Source organism: Rhopilema esculentum, chromosome 21, assembly GCF_057945365.1.
Source record: "Rhopilema esculentum isolate cy_ngs chromosome 21, ASM5794536v1, whole genome shotgun sequence".
Taxonomy (NCBI): domain Eukaryota; kingdom Metazoa; phylum Cnidaria; class Scyphozoa; order Rhizostomeae; family Rhizostomatidae; genus Rhopilema; species Rhopilema esculentum.
The window spans coordinates 1004183-1026477 of NC_142835.1; the positions used below are offsets into that span (position 1 = coordinate 1004183).

The window sequence follows — 22295 nt, forward strand, 5'->3', positions numbered from 1 at the left end:
GATATTATTGTTGCCTCACAAAGACTTCAGCGTTGGATGCAAATAATTGAAGTGAATGACTATCTTTAGCAATTTTTTCTGCTAATTGTGAACTCGGAATCATCCGCAAAAGCCTTATTTTAATTTCTACATCTTTCGATGTTTAATTCCTCTAACTTTGCCTTTTATTGATCTGCTTCATTCTCTCTAATCCCCCTTCACAAATTTATTGCAATCATTAAGTTTGGTACCCATATAATTCATCAAAACCTGAGAACATTGGCTATGAAACTATTCAAAGAGTTTCAGCTCACGAGATATCGAAAAAGCGACTTAGGATGAAGCAACTACCTCTGGGGTGGAAACATCAACATCATTACCCTGATTGAAGAAATTTTAAAGGCCTTAAAAAAATCGTCTTGAAAACTTAGATACTCTAAATATTATGATTAAGAAGGCCTTCAATCCTCCTAAATTACGTTGCAATCAGATAAATATTTTTGCTGCAATCATTTCGTAATCTCCTTCAAAGAACAACTTAATTATATACCATATGCTATGTTCTGTATAAAGACTTCTGGAAAAGTCTTCCATAAAATTCGGTCTGGCCAAGAAGGTACATTTGTAACATTCTATAAAGAGAAAAAGATACATATAGATCTAAATTAGAAAAAAAATTGTCCATCAAGACAACCTTTCCTTTCAAATATATTACTTTGCACATCACATTGAGGTATTTTTTCCACAATTTTCGAAGACTGCTATTGAAAGAATACTGTTCTCAGGGCGACACGAGCCTCGAAAAAAAGGAAATTTCAACTTACCGCGCCAGGTTTTTTCTTCAACCAAATATACATGTTATGAGATCCTGCCTTAAATCTATAAGTTGGCCGAAAAGTAATCTTCTCTTCATCTGCCAAAAGAATGGAAGACAAATGATTTGAAACACCGTGGTGTAGATCAATTTTAGCCTTGGTTTTAAAATTTGATGAAACTTTCTCCCTCAATAAAACCCATGGCCCAGGAATAGGTCAGCTTTTCAGACTTTTAATGCCCATCAACTGACACTGCGCTTACATAAAGCTCCATAAACCCTTATCAAAAAGTATATATGGGTGGTAAACGTAGAGTAAATCTTGCCTTATTGTCCAAATTTTTATGGGTGTAACATCACAGATAAATACACGTATGAAACTAAAGTAATTGCAAAAGAGAGAGGTTAGGTTAAGGAAGTCGAAAAAGCATACTAACTAAGGAGACTGTTATGAATACAAAGTCTATTGTAAGAGCGATCCCCGTCTTTTTATATCTACCAAAATGATCCCTAGTCATTGATTTTCTACCGGATGTGATATACCCCGTCGTTGCTGTCATGAGATACCAGGCTAGTTGGAGGCTCTTGTTTACCCACCCCCTTGTCTTTGCTAAGAGAGTACAGGATTGAACTTACCAAAACCAAAAAAAGCATTTCCAGCGGCCTTTTCTTGCAGTAGTTGATCATGCTTCAACAGCGTGTCCAGGTCATTTACCATGACCAATTTGATCACTTTCTGCAAAATACGACACACGACAAAATATGAAGCGGCTATGCCTGCCAAAAATCTGCTAGCTGAATCTATAATGTCTGCCAAAAATCTTGGTACATTGTACAAAATTTTCGGCATTTTATATTACATCCTCATATCTCCTCTTCCCGAAAATGCTATTCAATGCAAATTTGAGAGGTTCGGTGTGTCCCAAAGAATTCTCTTCGCAATTGACACAACAAAAAACATTAAAGATACACGGTGACGGTTTTTTTACCAGAAACTTAATTTTCCGGTTAACTTTTAACAACGACACTTAAACCATAGGGTTTTCCAAGAGGTTCTGGCGGGGATTGTATCTCTGAACAATACCTAAAAATATTATTCTGTTGTCTGTTACATTGCCCTTTTTTCATTCCCAAAATCTACAATCTAAAATCGCCTAAAATCTCGATTTTCCAAAAAATTGGTTAGTTGATGTTTTGCACTATTATAATTGAAAGAGAGAGGACAACATCGATAACAATTTATTCGAAGATACTTTAGATGCAGACTAATCTTGTGAAATGTATCTGCTTGCCGACAAATCAAAAAGAGAAACCAAAAGAGAAAAATTATTTCTTGATTTCACTCAAAAGTTTCTTAGAAGTTAGCTTTTATCAAGTGTCTATTGTAACATGTTCTACACTGAAACACTTCGTTTCTGTCTAATCAAAATCTTACTTACACCAGCCCCCCTTCCAATAAAAAGAATAGTTAAGCAGTGCTATGTCACAGTAATAAATGGAATTCAATACCAACCACTATCTCCAACGACTGCACTCGATAATTCAAATCGCCAAACCAAAACAAATGATGGAAATGGTTGGAGATATCAAAAACTCCTTGTTGGCCTAAATTCAAGCTTTGAAGAATATCGTGGAAATTTCTGTTTCGTCTAAAATAAAAGAGGATTTCACTTGATGTTAAGGAAAAAACTTAACGCGATTGGATAACGACAGGCAGGGTTACAGGTATGCAGGTAATGAAATTTATAGTCTATGATTTAGTCTATGAAATAGTATTTGGTAGGAAGAAATGTTTTATTTGGCAATAAATTCCTTGATATGCATGAATTATAGTTAGGAAGATTCTCTGTCTTTGCATGTGACTCACTTAGCTACACGCTCAACTCTTGCTTGCATGTGTGCGTTGACAAAACAAAACGAGGTGCTCCCGAAATTGAAAGAGATACCAACGGCGCCTTTATTTCCTGAAAGTAAGAAACAAATATACAGTGATAAATGTAATAGAGTCAAAACGTAGCGTGATCATGTGACAAAAATTGAATCCTGAAGCAAGAGCAAGCAAGCGTGTTGAATGCAACAGAGGCCGACTGTACTTGAAATGCAAGCCAATATAATGTATGATGTTTCCCTATTTGATATTCTTTTACCAATTAAAGGTTAATCTTATTTTGCCTCATGCCTTGAAGAAATAGCTGTAAAAGCTTTGATTTTCTAAAGGACAGGACAGTTTAAGGTTGTTGCTTCAACTTTTACGTCAAATGCGATCATCAGGCAACTATCCTTGTATTTACATACTCCCATACACTTTTATATGTTATACATTTACATATTACATTGACACATCAACTGTTAACGCTGATTAAAGCTGTAAGTTAAGCAAAAATGTATATATACCATATCTAGGTTTTTCATAGCATCAGTAAGTATTTTTTAGAATTGCACTGTTTGTAAATGTGGCAATAATTAGCTTACTATAGAAATTCGTAAACTTAAAATAAAATGCTAATTGCCCATGAGTGGGTATAGCTAACTATCGTTTGGAAGGTTACAAAGAAACATTGCAGCAAAACGGACTGATAAGTAAACTAAACAACTTTACCAAGCGCATTTGCCAGGCCAGTTTTGACAACAGACTGCTTTACCATATTAACCTTGCCTGCATGGGCGGGTTTCACGAACACAACAAGCCTAATATCCCAAAGAGATCCTCTCCCAATCTACAAAGCAAAGGAGGCAGAACAATAACATACATAAATACAAACATCTGGACATAACTATCAGCTGACAGTGATCTTTCCGGTATAATGGGTGCTTTACATTGGAGGAGGAGGCAAGGCAGAGAAACATGTGGTACGTAGTTAATATCAGATGTAGCTAACTTTGAAATTGGACACAAGAACAAGAAAGCAGCACATTAGCTAGTAACAAGACATAAATAATATTCTGAAGATTATTTCCAAAAAAGGGAGAGATAGGTTCTTAGCTCATTCGACGGATTTTCGAGTTTGTGGAGGGGAAAAGAAAAACCGCAAACATCTTAAAGGTAACTGCAATACTTGTGGGTAGCAAGGAGCAACATTGCTCCGACAGGAAGAGTAGCATTCTTTGGCACATCATGTACTTCACCCGTAATTATTAACCCTTTACGGTTATTCCATTTCTCCTTTCATATACCTACTTGACTTGTGCGCACTTAGCAAAGCTATGTTAAGTTCGAAATACACATGGTCATTCTACTTCTTTGCAGCAATAACTAACCCTCATTAGCTTTACGAAGTCCAAAAACAGCTCTCTATTACATAATACTTCTCGAGAGTAGAATTTATTTAAATTTTAAAAATTACGACATATATTGTAAGAAAACATTTCATAACTAAGTTAGTGTTGTTATGTATATATTTGTATCTATGCCTTAAGAATTTACAAGTAAAATAGGAAACTGTCTTATTGGAGTCTTTCCAGATGCATTTTTAGCTCTGTTGAATATCTTAAATAAAAATCTCAAAAAAATCTCAAATAGAAATCTCTAATGAAAATCTCTAATGAAAACGTATAAGCCTATGCGAATTCATCAATTTTTCTGAAATATCACTGAATACTCACCAGGTCGTAATCGATGTTAAAAAGCTTCTTTAAAAAATATTTTATCTTAGCAATCCATTCCTTTTCATGGATTCCACTCTCCTACAAAAAAGTTGTTAAAATTAGTGCTACTGATGAAGATGCAGAAAAATGAAACTTAAATTCATGGGGTTTGGGAAAATAAGATGAAGCAATCAAGATCTTTTGAAAAAAGGATAACGAAGTTAAAATATTAAGAAGAAGAACAGGAACATAAGTGTATTATAGAGAATCTTCGTCATTTTATGTCATTTTTACTCCTACTAAGGAAGTTATTTCTTTGGAAATCCTCTTAAAATCTACCATCATTTATGATCGTATTCCTTTCAAAATTCATGCAATAGTTTAAGAAAATTGTCATTTTCACGTTGCTATCTTTTACAACCACGAAAACCTGCCTAGTCAGTCCAGTCAGTAGCAGTGTTGATTCTATTTAGAGCATCTTTGAATTTTTGAGGTTAAACAACTAAAAATGATTTGATCATGACGCTTGCTCGAATAAAATATCTTGATAATAAGGAACCTTAGTGCCCGAAACTTAAAGAACAGTATGGTTCGTGTGTTTCTGTATCCTTTCAACTCTCAGTTTTATTGACGGAGCAAGTGTAGTACCGAAAGTTCTGCGAATAAACGTCCCAAAGAGGTATTCATTTTAACAAAGAACTTTAATTACATCATCAATAAGGCAGGAAAACGAAATTAAGAAAAACCTCAATAGGCTTTTTAAAACGGTTAGACCAATTCGCATACCTGTGTTCCAATAGCAACAATGTCATAGGGGTTCTCTACAGTCTCTCCTTCGGGCTTTTCCTTGCCATTGCCTACACATTTGAACCAAGAACTCAAATTCTCTGGAGGCTGAGCGTTACCTGTAGGGATGAGGAAAGAGGAGGTGACAGAAAGAAATGGTACTTAGGGTGAACAAGGTTGTAGCTCTCAAACTAATTTATGGTCAGTCAAGCTTTCCAAAAAATATGACTTTTACTTAAAACATTAACCAGTTTCTTCGCAATCTCATCTCCCTAATGAATATCTAGTTTTATCCAATATTTGAAGTACGGCACTTGCACTTCCTGGAACAACTTACCCATATTCCAACTGCCAATGAATACAGACAATTGATTAAGTGCGCCATTCCGAGAGTGCGAATGCATGTTTTTCATTCTCTCTACCATGTGACAAAACAGTTCACGTGACTGAAAAAGACAATCAATAAGGATACATCACAAACCTTCAATTATTTGTCATAGAACAGATAAGGATATACGAATGGGTAGCTGTAAAGCCAAGCTGTAGCTAGCTGTACTGCTACCCATTCGTATATCCTTATATTTCATTTGATAATATTTCTAAATGCATCTTCCTTAGTTTCTACAAATGACTTGCCTCTGATCTGATCTATTGCAATTTTTACGTCTGACTATTAAAAAAATGTCCAAGCTGACTTAAAATTGTCTTGTTCTCTAATAGCATTTAGAGCTTTTATAAAACATCTGTAGATTAGTATTTTCAAAAGTGATAACTCGTCATGGCGATTCTTCAAAAGCGCTGAATTTAAATCTTTCCAAGGTTTGTCCTGGTTTGGTCCTTTTCGTTTTTTGGCTCAGAGATGGTTCGAGGGTGACCCAGGATTGGAGATGAAAATGCTATTACAAAACAGTATTCAAATTTCCCTTGCTTCACACAAAGCAATTCGATTTCAGCAATAGAAAAAGGTGTCGAATGTGTCAAATAGGATTTTGGTAGATGATTTAAACTGCTAGTGGGCCATTTTCAAATGGAGAAAAATTTTGCCTCAAAGTGCTTTTACCAAAAAGCTGTTCTGCAGCCCCTAATACTTTTAAACAGTACTTTGGTCCCTCTCTCGATTTACCAGAGTATTAATTGGCCCTGCTTGGTCCTTTTTCCGGTTATTTTTGTCATTTGTCGGAGAAAAGAAATAAAAACCGAATCGTTGATCAGCAGTTATATTAGAAATTCGTCTCATATTATTTTTCGAAATCATACTCAATTTAAAAAAGTCTTTCAGCAGGCAAATTGTGAAAAATTTCAAACAAGATACATTACTAGGAACCCGAAAATGCAAGGATAAAAATTGGAAACAAACTCTGTGTAAATACTGCTTTGATAAAAATGTGCCCCGTGTGAGGATCGAACTCACGACCTTCAGATTATGAGACTGACGCGCTACCTACTGCGCTAACGAGGCCTTGAGCTCCTGCATGAGAAACAGCCTCCAAATTTGTATATAAAGACGATAACAAGAACAGCCTTCATACGACGCGGAGTTATCCGTAAAAGCTTTATTAGGCCCCCAGGTGGTGGGGGGGGGGGCTTATTTATTTTTCAATCCTAGAGGTGGGCTTAAAAGATAGGGCAGCTTATAAGAGATAGGGGGCTTATTAAAAATTTGAAGGAAAAATGTTTTAAAAATGCCCTTATCTATTTTTTGTTATAAAAATGTCATACAAATGTTCTCAGAAAACTTCGCTAGCAGCTTCGAAAGTCTAATTAATCAATTACAAGGTCCTTATCTTAATCAGAATCACCAGGATCAATTCTTAACCCTGAGACATCTTCTATACAAATTTCAACTGACTTCTTAGGCGCACAAGTAAGTCTTTACATTGGTCGTATTCAATGCACATGATTATCATCACACCCGACCCTCTAGATGCGCATGTTTCCCTTGTTTGACAACAAAGGTTCAAGAGGGTTAGGGGGCTTAATAGAAGAGTGGGGGCTTATTTTAAATTTTCGCTTGATATAGAGGGGCTTAATAGAGAGGGGGGCTTAATAGAGAGAGAGAGGAAGAAAGGTACTTTCGAAAAAGGTATAGAAAGATGTAAGTCTGAGGTTTCTGAAACAAGGACAATCTTACGGAAGAAATACGGGGGTACCACTACAGATTTAGAATTATCTTAAATGGGAGTGAGGGTTCGCTGAAACTTTTTGAAAGCTAAGGGAAAGATAATTAAACACGATTCTTTATAGCTAAGTAAAAGATAGGTTGACAAAAAGGTAAACCATGAAATTTTACCTTGAAATCTTCGAAATTATAAGTCGTAGTTTTCTTGCCAATTGTTATTCCGAGGCTGGTTTTGGTTGACTTGTCTTTGAGAAGCTGCGCAACTGCAAACAAAAATACGTCATGTTTCCGAGTGTGTTTTTAAAAGGCCACACCGTTATGAGAAAGCAGGTACACAAACATTGAAATACATTATGAGGATAGCATCATCACAACAATGTTATCTGTAAATTTCTAAATACAAGATTAGAATCTTTATGCTCATAACTGGTTTTGAGTTCCAGTTAGCAAAAAATCTGTTAAAGAAAAACTTTATATTTACAAAAGTCGGAGCCGAAATGCTTTTCAAGGTTGAAATATATGGAGGTAGATTTTCGCATATTGTACTCAGCAGGCTATTTTTTTATCGCTTATTTGCATACGTAAAGTAGAAAATACAGAAAATAGTGAAGAATGAGCAAAAGTCTAGTGTATTAAAATTGTCGGAAGCTGTAGCAGGACTAAAGATAAGGGTACTCTTAGCACTTAACGGTTAGGCTTATCTGGCCTGAATTGAAAAGTGATTCGACAGTCATAATATAATAGATGGCAACGATAGTGGGATAACTATTTAGTATTATGACTACATAAAGTTTGACATCACAAATGATGGCGGAGGCAGTTGTTCACCTTTTTAAACAAATATTCAAGTGAAAATTCTGAAATGTTAATGACAGTAAATGTATTAATACAGTAATGTTAGGTGCTACAATGTGTTAACAAAGAAGCAATGGTGAATAGATTTGCAATGGCTATGTCCGTTACTACCTACCATACAAATAGGGTGAATAACCATGAAAGATTGTGTAAGTTAACTCACTGCTTTCTTGATCCTCGGTGTTTGATGCATCCTGGTAGTCCTCTGGATTCTTTAAAAATGCTATTTTCCCTTTTAAAAAAATTGTTTTGCTACAGCCTGGTTGATAATATCAAAAGCAACAAATACTTTTTGGTACATTTACAAAGTACATTTGAGGTCAGTTGAGATCAGGCGAGGTTAGATGAGGTCAGTTGAGGTCAGTGGAGGTCAGGTGAGGTCAGATAAGGGCAGGTGAGGTCAGTTGAGGTCAGGTCAGTTTGAAATAAGAAGCCAGAAATCGTAAAAGGGGGAGAAAAAAGTGGAAAACGCAAGATATTAATAGGTTATGGGAGCAACTGAGGGACGAGATCGAAAGCGAACCACACAAAATAAAAGAATAAAAATTACATTTTCTACAAAAAACGAGCTATTATTCTTGTTATTTTCAGTCCTTTCTCCTGAAGAATGAAATAGCAATTGCTTCAAATTCATTTTAAGAAAAATATGTTTTGGCTACGATGAAAACACAATAATCAACATGACAGGTCGTAGTAAGAAAGGGGGATATTATTTTACAAAACAATGATCACATCCCATTTATTTCTGACACCTGACAACACTTTTGTCCCAGAGATCATACCAGGTTGATGCTAACCTCAATACCTTTTTTACGTTTAACTAAAATTTTGTCAAAAGGGAAAAATTGTACACGATGTTGTTTGATCATATAATGCTCCAACAAGGTTACTCCAGACTTACCCTCTTTCATGTTCAATGAGATGCAGATCTTGGTTTTGCTGTTCCCTTTACAAGCCTTTGAAAAGTTGTATACATCTCATTTATATCTTATTTATATATTCTCTTATAAGAGAGCATTACACTCATTAGAGATCAAATTGGAGTAAGAAAATTTACCATTGTTCTGCGATGGGGGAATTAATTTCTTCTAGATTATATAATTTCTGAATTTATCTTAGTGTAATGCGAAAAATGCGAAAAAATACGTAAGTTAGAAGAACGTTGGATAATTTGATAGGTATCGATACTTGTAATATAGCTGCTGTAAGATAATACAATCGATGATAACCGTCGGGTAAACATCAACAACAATGCAGCTCAGTCGAATCCTACTTGGCTCTTTAAAAGTAAATTTGCTGATGACGTACCGAGAAAAATTGGCATATTCCTTGCCGATGTCTTGACAACGGGCTCTTTGGTCGCTCGATATTGGGAATGACCTGAGATGTTTCTTGGTGGCCCATAAGTGCCTCTTCTTGACTTCTACCGCTGTAATCTTTCAATACTTTATAGGTCTAAAAAATTCAAAATGGTACAATTGAAGCCTCATGTATAGAGTGTTTCAATAATTACATCATAAACAGCCAAATCACTTAAAAGGGTAGTACATTTTGCGAAACTCACAATTAAGTTTCTTTGCCATCACGAATAGTTACATTTGTTTGAGAAGTTGAATATTGACAGAAGCTGAATAATTTAAGCTTCATAGTTCTTTACGATATTAGTCAGTTAACCATACCAGAATCCGGTACAAAAGATTCATGTAGCTTCTAATAAGAGGCATGATTTATGTCTTAATAATTGATGTTGTCTAACAAAGTAGCTAGGAGTTCATTTAAGGATAACCTTTGTTTCTATGCTTCCAATATGAGATTTGCAAACACTGAGTTGATTGACTATTCCTTCGAAATCAGCTGAATATGCTGTGGAGCCCTGCAAGAAGAGAAAACTCACCAAAAACTGAAAGATAAAGATGGTCTATAGAAATTCATCTTTAGAATATTCGAATTTGCTCCTTCTTAAGAATTTTAGAATTTTCAAAGTGCAATACAGCTGCTTTATTCACATTTAGTCTGCTTTGTTTATCCCTAGCAAAACTGTTCATTAATGCCGTTTCAAAATCTTTGTATCATTGATATCGTTACATGGTCATAGATCTCAGAGCATCAAACAAAAAATATAGAACAATCTTGTTCTAAATTTGACTTTTACGTTGTTACATAAGTTGCTCAACGTTGAAAAAAAATACTTGACAAAAGACTAGAAGAAGTTTAAATTTGAACAGCAAGATGTCTAAAAGAAGCTTTTTTTTGTCTAGCAAGATGGCTAGAAAAGCATATATCTGACCACCAAGAAATCTAAAAGAAGCTTTTTCCTGACTTGCACGTTGACTGGAAGAAGCTTTTGCCTGACTTGCAAGACGACTTCGAAAAAGCTTTAGCCTGAATAGCAAAAAGACTAGAAGAGGTAAAAAAAGAAACTAAAAGGTCTCCACTGTACTGATCATTCTCAATACTTCCTATATTTGTTCATAATTCGACTGCTTTGGCTACACGCCTAAACGGAACATACCTTCGCTTGGTGTGTACTTTGAACTAAGCAACTTCTTCTTTTCTGAAAAGTAATCCACAAACACTTGTCACAGTACATTATCTCAGAGAATGCAATTTTCAACTATGTTGAAAATAACAAAACTTCACAACATTGTATACGAACATGTTTGATGAGGTTTGTTCCAGAAATTCCAACCTTAAAGTTTTGCTTTGCTGGCCTTCCAGTACCTCTGTTCATCTGATCTTTATTATTGAAAGAATCTTACGTATCCAAAAATCTCTATGTTGTACTTGCTTGTCAATGACGCTAGCTGCAGTTTATCTAGGACCGTATTTTCATCCATTCTGCTACAGGGAACCTTATGAAGTAAACGTCACCTTCCAAGGGATCTCTTGAGCCCGATAACCCGTTCAGTTGCTATGCATTGGACTAGAAGTAGGGTATTGCCTTCTTTACAAACATGCTTTTCGTTATATATATAATTAATCTATAAACATGCATGATACATACTGATCTGGTGTCGTTTTCCCCAACATCGAATAACTCCAACAAAAAGTCTAGCTTTTTACTAAACGCATCGAGAGATCTAAAAAGGAAAACAGAAATTCAAAAATTTTATAATAGTTTATAATAGCATTTATCTATCCAAAAAACAAAAAATATACCACATAAAGTTCGGTCAAGAATACAAAAATGTTGAATTCACAGCTCTCTTTGTTGAGCTACCTGCAGTGGCATGTTGGGGATGAGATTGCAGGGGGGCAAAGTTGCAAAATGGCGCCCACTTTAGTTACTTTCAAAACTTACAGGTTTGTTGTATCTTTCCTACCATCTTTCGTGCATGAAATAAGTTAGGAAATCTATGAGAACAGAGGTTAAGTTACCATGGACTCGTATATCATCTTCAAATCGATAGAAATTCTATTACATGACCAGGAATTGAAGAAAGCAAGCAAAATTGACTTGAGAAGTCAACATATGTTCTCGCTTTCGGCGCCCCTTTAAAGAGAACTTTCGCTTTGGCACCCCTCGTCTTTGATCGGCATGGGGGATAATAACCCCCCCTGCCAGCATACCACTGGCTTCCTGTCCTGTTTATAAATGAAAATCGTCCAAGCTTGTATGGATAATTCAACGCCAAGTCATTTTCAATTACACGGAGTTGGAGCTTTATAAAAAATATAGACCCATCTTTCAAGAAATATAAAGCAAAAATATAACGACAAGTTGTACGGCTTTTCACTTCCAACTTTAAAAGGATAAAAAATATATTAAAATGGCCACCATGGCAGGGATTACAATTTTTGTCATGGATCTCAACATGAATAGGCAGAGTGCTGCAAACATACCACTCTTTGTGAAAGATCAAACTCAAAAACAAGAAGCCTACTAAGATTTATTAAATATTCGAGAATATTTTTATGGTTTCAAGGAAATGGTTGAATGATTTTCAAATACTATAGCGTTAAGCAAATGTGATTAAAACAATGGCTTACTTTTGAAGCTCTGTGGTGACAACTTTGTTCAATCGAGGAGGTTTTGTTGCACCCATCTCGACTTTATGGAGATCGTGAGTCAATCCATTTCTTATGTATGATTCTAGAGCCTCCTCAAAGTTAACATCAGCCCTAAAAGAGTTTGGCAAAATAGTTATGGTAAAGAATATTAGTTCAAAAGAATTAGAAGTATTAACAACATCGTTAACAATAGGCGCAAATGATAATAGCAATATTTTTAAATCAGATAAGATTTTTAGAGGTCTTTTGGGAAAGTTCAATTAGTTGGTACTTAAAGATTTAAAGCATTGGTGAGGTTGCAGTAGTCATAATTCACAAATTGTTTGAGTCAAAATTAGTGACTAGAACTGATAAGATCTGACCCTTTTTAATTTCATATATAAATCATTTACACTATCATTTTATATATATTGGTAAAAACATTGGTGAAACGACTAAGAGATTGGAAAGCAACAAAAAATCGAAAGGATTATTAGGTTGCTAAATACTATGATTTCCCACCAAGACAGACCTTTACAAATCAAATATTAGATAAATTTAGAAAATAAATACATTCAACAAACAAAAGGCATTTGATGTCTGGCTAAGATATGTGGAAGTGAGAAGAGTTTGACTTTGGGAGAATACAATTGCAAGGCACAACATCACAGACCCACAATGTGTTAGTTATGAACTTCATAAAGTTCAGCAATTTCTTGCTGCATTGTAGCTGAATAGTGTCAAAACCATGAATTTTAGAAAGCAAACACTTACGATTTTCCTTTCAAGATGTCCATTTGTTGTAGAAAGAATTTTGTCACATTTGATTCACTGCTTTGATCGTCGGAAACATCTCCATCATCCTCATCATCTTAAAAGGGGAACATTCCAGTAAAAGAGACAAATTGGATGTCTTTGAAATATCAAAGTATTACAGAAGGTAGGAAAGTAATTTGATTCAGCGAAATAAGTATCTAGACATGTCTTGCTAGACAGTTTTTAACTTTATGTTTTTCAAAAACTGAGCAAATGGATTACAATGGATCCTGGTTGACACAATGAACCAAGAGCAAATTTTGGCAATTTTATGGAGAAATATCAGGTTGCTCATATGGTCATATTTTGGCCAATTTGTAACAAGTTTAACTTTTTTCCCACATCAAGAATAATTTCACAACACCTGTGAGAATAATTTCACAACAACCCTTGAAAAACTTATCTCTTTTTAAAAACATCTACAAACAAACCTGTGTCGTGAGAGCTTTGATCACTTTCAAGTGAAGCTCCTTCTTCTGATACCGCTAACGTCAACGGTAATGGGAGCTGGTCTCTTTTTATTTCATAATATGATATTAAATGTTCAATCGATTCAAAAAGTTGCTGTTGAACATCTTTAGCTGTCTGTAATGAAATCATGAAACCATGTGAAGATAAAATTTTGTTTTTAGATTACATTTGGCAATGTTTTTAGATTACATTTGGCAAGCTTATTATAACATGTGATAGTTGATAGCAACAGAAAATAATTGTATCCATTTATCTGTTGTCTTCTCTATTTACAAGCAATCATGTCAAGTTAGTGCTTCTTTAATACAGCATGTGGAACTATTGGATTATGAATTATTTGAATATTTGCGAATAAATCCGATAGTGAATAAATCCGAATTTACAAGGGAAAAATTAGATATACCTCTAGAGACCACTTTCCATCTTCACTCTTGACAATCTTGTAATGAAGAACACCATTTTCAGTTCTTAAAAACAATTATTGTTATTATCATTATTATCAGCAAAAAAACAAATGCTACAAAATGATATCAAACATCATTTAAAATTTCAATAAAGTATCTCTAGTGCAAAAATATGAATAAGAAAAAGGTGAAACTGGCAAAATTTTCAAAGAAGGAAAATTTGATAAAATATCACCATAATACTCTTTCTGCCCCTGTAATATATTGCAATGATACAACATGTTAATTGAACTTAACCTAGTATTTGTGCAAGGACAGCATCATTGGAAAAATATGCTGTTTCTCTACTTCACTACAAGCCAGTGCCAAAAAGGTGAATGGGGGTGTCTAACAAAGGTCTATGGGGTTGTAGCTTGAGGACGCAGAAGAGGTTTCGATTAGCTTACCAACAGACAAAAACCCAAGACTAACAATATTTTTTATATGACTTATAACTAATGGGAATAACTTTGATAAGAGTGGGCAAGGACCATAATTTTTATTTGAGAAATACAAAAAGATAGTGCCTCTCTTTTTGGCCATAGAATGTCCCTTAATAGTGAAATCTGTTGTACATATGGCAGAGGATAACAATTTCCAAAAATCCTGTATCTGGTTTTTTTATATAAGTGCAATTCAATCAAGAACTCGCAAGCATATTGCATTTTGTAAATGAAATGTTAAAATCAGTAGTTTTGTACTTAAAGGAAATTTTCACTAACTGAAATAAAACATGTGACTGTTTTGGTCTTTTATGGCCTGACTACTCACTTGCAGTACCCCCAGTGGTGTTCCTATGGGGGGCAGGGGGCATTATTGTTAAACAGATCAAACTTAGTGGAGAAACACCCAAAGTTATCTTTAGTTAAATAACGAAGGGTACCACACCTCTAGGGGCCCCCAGCAACAATTTTTCTTTGTTATTTTTCCTAAGGGGTGCAGCTGCCCGTTATGCAACTTTAAAACTATTTGGCATAATGATAACAGCCCTGATAGAGCTGTACCAAGGACATACTATCTAGGTGCACTAAAATTTGGTGCCTTGTACCTAACAGGTTCAAAACTCTTTTTTGCAGCCTTTTGACTTTGTTGGGAAGCATCTACCTTGTTTGACACAGGCCTAAGCATATCCAGAAGTTGCAATGACTTTGATAAAATTGTAAGGACTGTTGCACAGTTGATATGGCTTAAAACTATGAATGGTGATATGTTGCTGAGATCAACTGTCTTTCGACTGTCATGTAGGAAGACACCATTTCTAATGTTTTACACAAAAACATGTTTCCTTCCAAAACTCTGGATAGGCAAAGAGGAGCAACAGCTGGTAGTTGAGTGGGTAATGTCCTCCCCCGTGCACACCCTTGGCTTTGTGCCTGCTTTTAGATAACCAAATTCTTGCCTTAAATTCTAAAAAAAGCTATATTTTACAAAAAAGTTAACACTTACCGAAAAGGCTACCTTAATTTCCCTAGCAGATCAATAACATTGGCTTTGCAGTTTTGCATTAACCAGTTTGCAGAGTATGGCTGATATTCACTTAATCTTTGGTAAAACAAAAACCCTGCACCCAAGTTACGCGCAGGTGTGCAGAACTGCTATGTGCACCAGCATTATCATTTTTTCCAGATTAAAATTTAATCATCTAGTTATCTGTATCCTGTATCCTAGTTATCTGTATAGCTTTTAGCTGTATCCTAACTATATTGGGTGCATCATTACCATGCTGTGCAAACTAGTGTATTAGCAGCTTCATTTCATCCCATCAATGTAAGATTTTATTCTAAATTTTCATCTCTCCATTCATGCAAATTACCCTTTAGAAAATGTTCTTGCAATTGGACATTAACCAACAAAACAAAATAATGCAATACTCCAACTTTGTAAACAAGCTACTTGTAGAGTTGTGCAGAGGTATCGAAAATGTTTCTACAGAAGAAGTGCATCAATTCTTGTGATTCATGACAACAGGGCTGAAAGAGGAGACCTGAAATTGGCCTTTTAGTAGTGCATACTTACAAGAAGGACAACACTTTTGTGTTTGTAAGTGATTCACTTTCCCTGACAAGATATGCTCCTTTAACACCAGTTTTTGTAAGCAACTGTTCTGTTTCCGTTCGACGTATGTGTTTATGATACCAAGGCGGTCTCATAATTTGCGCCATTTTCAAACAGCAGCATTTGCAATTGCACCTTTGACTAGCTGAGGCCTAAGTCCCGGCTCTTTCTTTGCCTCTGTCTCCAGCCTCCATTAAAGCTCAGGTGAGTTGTGTATTCAAGTTAACAGGGATAACATGCGAGTTACTTTTAAAATGAACACACAAAAACTCTCCATGTAACTAGAGCCACAGAGAAGTTTCTATTCAAATTTCCGATCTTAATTCGACAATGGTATCTGTTGATTAGAATTAACTTCCGCATCAAGTCTCCTTCCTAGCGCCAAGCAAATTGTGCTTCCGGGGATCTCAACTTTTTGCAGTTCTCGTCGTTTAAGTTCCGTTATCGCATAATCATAGAATAAGAGTAGAATGGAATAGGTAACTCTTTCTCTATCCTAGGTTATAATGCAAAGAGTATAAGACTTCAGTCAAATTTTAATTTAAATATTTCTCGAAATATTTCAACTGAATCTTGGACGCAAGTTTCAAAAAGTTATTATTTAGAAACACACAAGAAAGTGTAGCAAGATGGCTCGCCAGTCACGATCATTATTTTCAATGTTTACTTGCTGGAATCTAGACTGCTGCAGCATATTCTAGGTGAACCTTTATCACACCTCAAACAAGAACTTTAAAATAATAAAATTATCTTGAATGTCCTTCTATCACGCCTAGAATATGTTAGATCTAGAATGTTCTTTCATTGAGGAAAAACCTCCTATTTAATGTGATTCTTGTTTCTTAAATATTAAATTACCATATAAATTAAATATTAAATATTACTATCCACATTGGTGCCTTATGGCCAAGAATTTACCATTGTCCAATCATTGATTAAAATCTTTGGATTTTAGCAACATACCAATCAATGCTATCAGCAGGTATTGATATAACTTTACAATCTAGACAAAGCTTTTCAATGAATCACTCATTATACTTGATCAATTCGGATGCTTTTTTGAGCCATTAATAGTAGAAAATTGGTAAAAAAGAAGCAATGAAAACTGAGCCAGGGATTTATTTCAAAATTTAGCAGAAGAGAATACCATTCAGTGAGTCAAGATACCATAAACAATCTAAGCACAGATTAATGCAAGTGCTATACAATACCAGTTAATTACATCTAGAGCAATATTGTTATCAAGCAAACATACAACTTATCTATAATGAAACATAAGATCATGCTATGTCATAAAATTATATATCATACTACCAAGAATGGAAGTAGTGCCCTGAAATGATGCTTTTGTTAAGAAGGACCTCTTACATAAATTCTAATAGGAAAGATCCCAAATTTATGTTTTAAAAAGTTCCAGGCAGATTACATTTTCTAGGATACGAAAACAGATGTCATTCATTGATTTGGTAAATTGCCAAATCATCAATTTAACCTTAGCAATACCAAAGTAGACTTTAAAGAATTTTAGTTGGAAATTTGATCAATGAAGCCTTTTTGGCTCTATAAGATTATCTTGAAAAGAATTAAAATCAAGCACTACAGATTTCATGTTTATTGCAAATAAGTAGGAGTAAAGGCTAAATTACTAATGCAAACATTGGATATCTTCCACCAAAATCCATGCTTCCATGTGCCAAAACATAATGTAACCAGGCAAAATTTCTTTAGTCTTTTACTTTCCAGGTGGCACAACTGTGACTGGTACATGTGCATGACGAAGGACATAATCACTAACACTCCCTGTGAAAGTACGTCTGAGAGCATTCAATCCTCTTGAGCCCATGACAATGAAACTCACATGCTCCCTGTCAGCAACTTCACATATAGTTTCCCCAGGTGAACCAGCAATCAAATGTGGTTTTTTTGAAATCTGAAATAGCAAAGAATACTTTTATGAGGGTACACATATATACTCTGTACTCATAAATTTAGTTAACAAGTTGCTCTTCACTGAAAATGGAGCTGATACAATTTTCAAAGAGCATTCCATTACCAGAAGTTCTTCCTTGACATGCTCAAGAAAGAATGATCTAAGAACCTTAAGCTGAGAGACTATTTCTGATGCTACTCAAATACATTACCAATTAAGCTAAAGCTTAAACTTGGTAGAGACTCGCTTGAAGTAAAGCTGAAGCTTAAACTTGCTTGAAGTAAACAGAATAAGATTTTAGTAACCTTTTTACTTTCACAGAGAGCTTCAAACTGTCCGATAATTTTTTGACTATCTATCACTTGCTTTTGCAGTTTAGATTGCCACTCTTGGACAGGAAAACTCATTGGAGCTACAAAAAAGAAAAAAACAATTTTAGATATTTAAGACAAAATCTGGAACAGCAAAATGGCTGGTTTTAAGCTTCATCTCTCAAGTTTAATGCCTGTTATCTTAATAACTGTTTGAAAGTGTGCATTTAACTCAAGAGATGCATAGCTTGGTGTGTGATACCAAGCTGTAAAAAGCCATAGACAATATTTTCCATCACATAAACAGTCAAAAAAATTACTCTAGTGTCCAGAATAGATGGGATGGGTGATCAATTTTCCAAACAATAATTAATGGGGTCAATGGGTCACAGTATCTTTCAATTGGAAACAGAAGGGAAATGTACACAATGCTGGTTTCTAAAAACAGAATATACATCAAATTAATTTGCTTAACATAAAATTATAAGAAAAATTATGTTCTAAATATTTTTAATTCTTTCTTCTTGTTCTCCATGAGCTTTATTTTGCTACAACAAACTTTGTTGCAGTTTCTCAATACACATAAGTTTATAATGATAAAAGCAGGCTCTGTCATAAGAATTTCATGGGTGGATTTCTTTTGAAAACAAACAAGGGGAGAGTACACAAACAATAAATGTTTATCAATATTAAAACAGTATCTTTGATTCATATAAAAACAAATGATTTATTACTTTATAACAAAATGGTTAAAGAGTCTTCTCTTTCTTGAAGGATAGGGGAGTGTAGCTATTATTGAGTACACCTAAAAATTGAAAGAATGGGGGCTTAGCTATAATGAATATTAGGGGCCAAACTGTAACAAATTTTGCTCTCAATAACTGGAAAGTTGGTAGCATTATGGGACTGTAAACTGAATTAACAGAAAAAGCAAAGTAGGTGTTTGCTAGTGTTTATTTGGCTTCTACTATTTTAAATCTTATGTGTTCACGGGGCGGATTTATCATTTGATTGCTGATTTACAGACAACATACCAACTCAAGATAATGTCTGAAATGTTGACCAATAAGAGCAGGATTGCAGCTTGTTCAAAGAACTTGGTAAGTCAACAAACTGATCTCTTAGATACTCAATGGGTTTTATATCAATTTTTTTCCCAGTGATGAATTTTCCACTTGTTTCCAGCAATATGCAATCTGGATGACACTACCCTAGCACTTGAATGTTATCCCACGGTCTACTAAAATTCAATCAAAGAGCATACTGAGATTTACAAAATAAGGTCATTGCAAATTGCACATTAAATATATATATATATGTGCATAAAAGAATATCTTTGCTAGCCAAAGAAAAAATACAAATGAACTAGCGGTGATCGCTAGAAACATTGACTTACATTCCAAGGACAGGGCAGGAAGATGTGGTGTTGTTGTCACATAAAGAATGTTTACCAAATCTCCTTCTCTATATATGTGGTCCAGAAAGACTGAAAATTAAAAATAAGACAGTGAGTTAGCAAAGCACTTTAAGACTTGAATTGACAGCAGGGAAAAAATAAGTTTTGAGAACTGAACTCATTGTAAAGTTGACTACAGCAAAAAAGGATAAACCTATATATAAAGCAGCACTTTGTGTAAATGCCCAGTTTCGGGTTATAATCTTCACAAAATTTGATTTCTATAGAGATTTTTCTAATTCAGGTCTTCAATTCAATTCAATTCAATTTCATGTTTGTTTGCAGCTAGTACACCAATATAAAACACTATTATTGAAAAGCTCACAACATTATCCATCTTAGTGAGGATGAAAATAACTTTAGAACTCTTTGTCTTCTATATTCCCAATTGTTGATAACAGCCAAAAATAATTAAGAGCAACTTCAATTTCTGTCAAAAGATACTCAAACACCCCTGAGCATCCCATGGGATTTGGAAATATAATGTTAAATTCGGAAAATTAACAGTTTTAGGTAGTAAAAAACAAAAATTTGTAACAACCCCCCCCCCCCCACATTCAAAAAAGTAATGTTGGTTGAGAAGCCAATAATTAAAGTTCCCTAGTGAAATAGTTCCGAAACTGTTGCTAGTCAACATTGCATTCAGGTCAAAGGGGGATGCTAATAGAAATATGCCAAACTTTAGCGTTGATTGCACGATTTTTGACATGCTCTGATATCAAACTGATTTTTGGTTATAGCGTGATTTCGATTACTCGCAATTATCCCCATGCCGCAGCAAGGTGCAACTTCGACATTACAGATGTCCTTATCAGTTCAATACACCTGGTACTTAATTTATGAAGTCAATTCAATAGAGAAGAATTAGTATTTTGAATCTCCAGCATATTTAAGGGCTATAACTGATTTGATAACTAAAAGTATGCCTTACAAAATTCGGCTGAACCCTTCCTGCGAATTATCGGAATCAACAAAAAGAGGAAGCCCTGTTCTTCTCTACAAAGATGTCAGCTGCAGTTAGGCCATGCCGCGTGAAAATATTTTTCGCATCGTGCAGCGTGTCATTCACAAAATTAATATCGATCGGTCATTTTAGAATGAAGAATATTCTTAAAGATTTTCTTAAACAATCACAGAAGATTGACAGAGGCCACAGTAAGTTTTAACGATATCTAATCATAGCGAAAAACCGACAGCTTACGGCAGGCCAGTTGACGTTATCCACTACAGGCCGATCAAGTCAACGATGCGCGAAGAGCTTTGCGAAAAAAAATCAACAAAATCTTACGTATCGTTTACTTACAGTTAAAAGCTCTTTCTGAGTTGTCGCTACCGTCAACTGCAACTAACACTTTGCGAGCCATGACAGTAAATCAAAACTTTATTGCGTTCTACGACCACACTCCCTCTTCTTCGATCACCTTGGATAAGGAAGGAGTGACCTTTACAGGGCATCAAAGCATAATGGACGCCCTCGTTTGTCCTCTTGTCGGTATCGAAATCACAGACCAGCTCCGCGGAACGGTAAGAACAGTTGCCGGTGAAATATGCGTTTTGGTACCCTATGCAAAAGTGTAACATTGTGAAACTCAATGTGTTTCAGATAGTGTGATTTCATCATTGTGCGATGTTTGATTGACACGTTTTTAAGAGTTAAATATTTCACACTTGTCAATTACGCAAACTTTGGAGTCGCCATTAATGTTGCATTTTCTTTGCATAAACTTAACAACGGAAATCACAGCACCGTTTAGCACCACTTCTTATTAGTACCCCCTTTATAAAAATAGTTCAATTGTTCTTTACATTCTGAACAATATGAACCAGAACATTTGTGTACCCGAACCAGTTCGCATGCTTAATTCCACTATTCGTTTTGGTACCCTATTGTTTAAATCATAGTTTAAATGCTTTGGTACGTATCTTCCAGCCATACCTCCCGAGACGTATCTCCAAGCCATTGGCGTAGCGAGGGGGAAGCAAGAGCGGACCCTCCCACCCTCCCCCTCATCTAATAATAAAACATCTTTGAAAAAGAGCATTTGCCCTCCAATCTTGACACCCTGGCTACGCTACTGCTCCCAGCTCCCCGTATCAGACCTCTAGCCCGGTAGATCATTGCATAAAAAAAACGGTTAAAAAATTCGAATGTTGCATGAAAAATCTTTGCAAAATTTACCGAAAGCGTTCTTTCTGTAGAAAAGAAAATTATCCACGTTTCGTGTCAGCCATTCTTATGAGCAGCCTCAGCCACATACAGGGATGGATTTAAGCAACAATGATTGGGGGGGGGGGGTTTAGATACTAATTATATGTTGTTGCCGTACCCTTCATGTCACTGGAAAATGATAGAAAAAGCCTATTTTCAAAATTCTGTTTTTAACTTTAAGGTAGAGAGGGTAAGAAGATAAATAAAGAAACTTCTTTGACTAACGATGATTTTCAGTGAATGAAGCAAAATTTACCGAAGGACACAGAAACATTGGGGGTGTCGCACCCTCTACACCCCCGATAAATCCGCCCCTGGCCACATGCCCAAGTTCTCTCATGTAACACGGGGTAGCGTCATGAATGGGGAAAATCTTCAGCCACATATGAAAGAGCAAAAGATTTCCATTCAATAAACCTCTCGTGATATCCTCAAAATCGTGATGTTTCAACAGACCCTTTTACGTCATGCGCATG

The 22295-nt window shown here is 35.3% G+C and overlaps 2 protein-coding genes and 1 non-coding gene across 5 annotated transcripts in view; all 3 read right to left on the minus strand.

Annotated features, from left to right (window-relative positions):
- Window positions 1-16874, minus strand: part of LOC135684867 (phosphatidylinositol 3,4,5-trisphosphate 5-phosphatase 2) — a 30143-nt gene extending 13269 nt beyond the window's left edge. For 2 of the 3 annotated variants that reach the window (XM_065200555.2, XM_065200554.2), the window contains exons 1-21: window positions 15875-16874; window positions 13819-13882; window positions 13376-13529; window positions 12903-12999; window positions 12129-12260; window positions 11143-11218; window positions 10651-10692; window positions 9925-10011; window positions 9447-9593; window positions 9040-9094; window positions 8302-8370; window positions 7455-7546; window positions 5502-5610; window positions 5165-5283; window positions 4397-4477; window positions 3393-3510; window positions 2661-2757; window positions 2307-2442; window positions 1430-1529; window positions 804-892; window positions 530-611 (exon numbers count right to left, since the gene is read on the minus strand). In XM_065200555.2, coding sequence (XP_065056627.2) covers window positions 530-611; window positions 804-892; window positions 1430-1529; window positions 2307-2442; window positions 2661-2757; window positions 3393-3510; window positions 4397-4477; window positions 5165-5283; window positions 5502-5610; window positions 7455-7546; window positions 8302-8370; window positions 9040-9094; window positions 9447-9593; window positions 9925-10011; window positions 10651-10692; window positions 11143-11218; window positions 12129-12260; window positions 12903-12999; window positions 13376-13529; window positions 13819-13882; window positions 15875-16020 — 2092 coding nt within the window. In that variant the 5' untranslated portion in view covers window positions 16021-16874. The remainder of the gene's footprint in view (window positions 1-529; window positions 612-803; window positions 893-1429; window positions 1530-2306; window positions 2443-2660; window positions 2758-3392; window positions 3511-4396; window positions 4478-5164; window positions 5284-5501; window positions 5611-7454; window positions 7547-8301; window positions 8371-9039; window positions 9095-9446; window positions 9594-9924; window positions 10012-10650; window positions 10693-11142; window positions 11219-12128; window positions 12261-12902; window positions 13000-13375; window positions 13530-13818; window positions 13883-15874) is intronic. The other variant, XM_065200556.2, reaches the window with a different exon arrangement.
- On the minus strand, window positions 6551-6623 carry Trnam-cau (transfer RNA methionine (anticodon CAU)). Its single transcript has one exon. It is a non-coding gene; the product is annotated as a tRNA-Met (tRNA).
- Window positions 16875-17014: 140 nt separating the features above from the next.
- LOC135684871 (uncharacterized) lies at window positions 17015-21074 on the minus strand. The gene is made up of 4 exons (XM_065200562.2): window positions 20914-21074; window positions 19551-19640; window positions 18149-18255; window positions 17015-17843 (listed from the first exon to the last, which is right to left on the minus strand). The coding sequence occupies exons 1-4, from the start codon at window positions 20972-20974 to the stop codon at window positions 17646-17648; spliced, it is 456 nt and encodes a 151-aa protein (XP_065056634.2). The 5' UTR covers window positions 20975-21074; the 3' UTR covers window positions 17015-17645.
- Between the last annotated feature and the right edge of the window lie 1221 nt (window positions 21075-22295).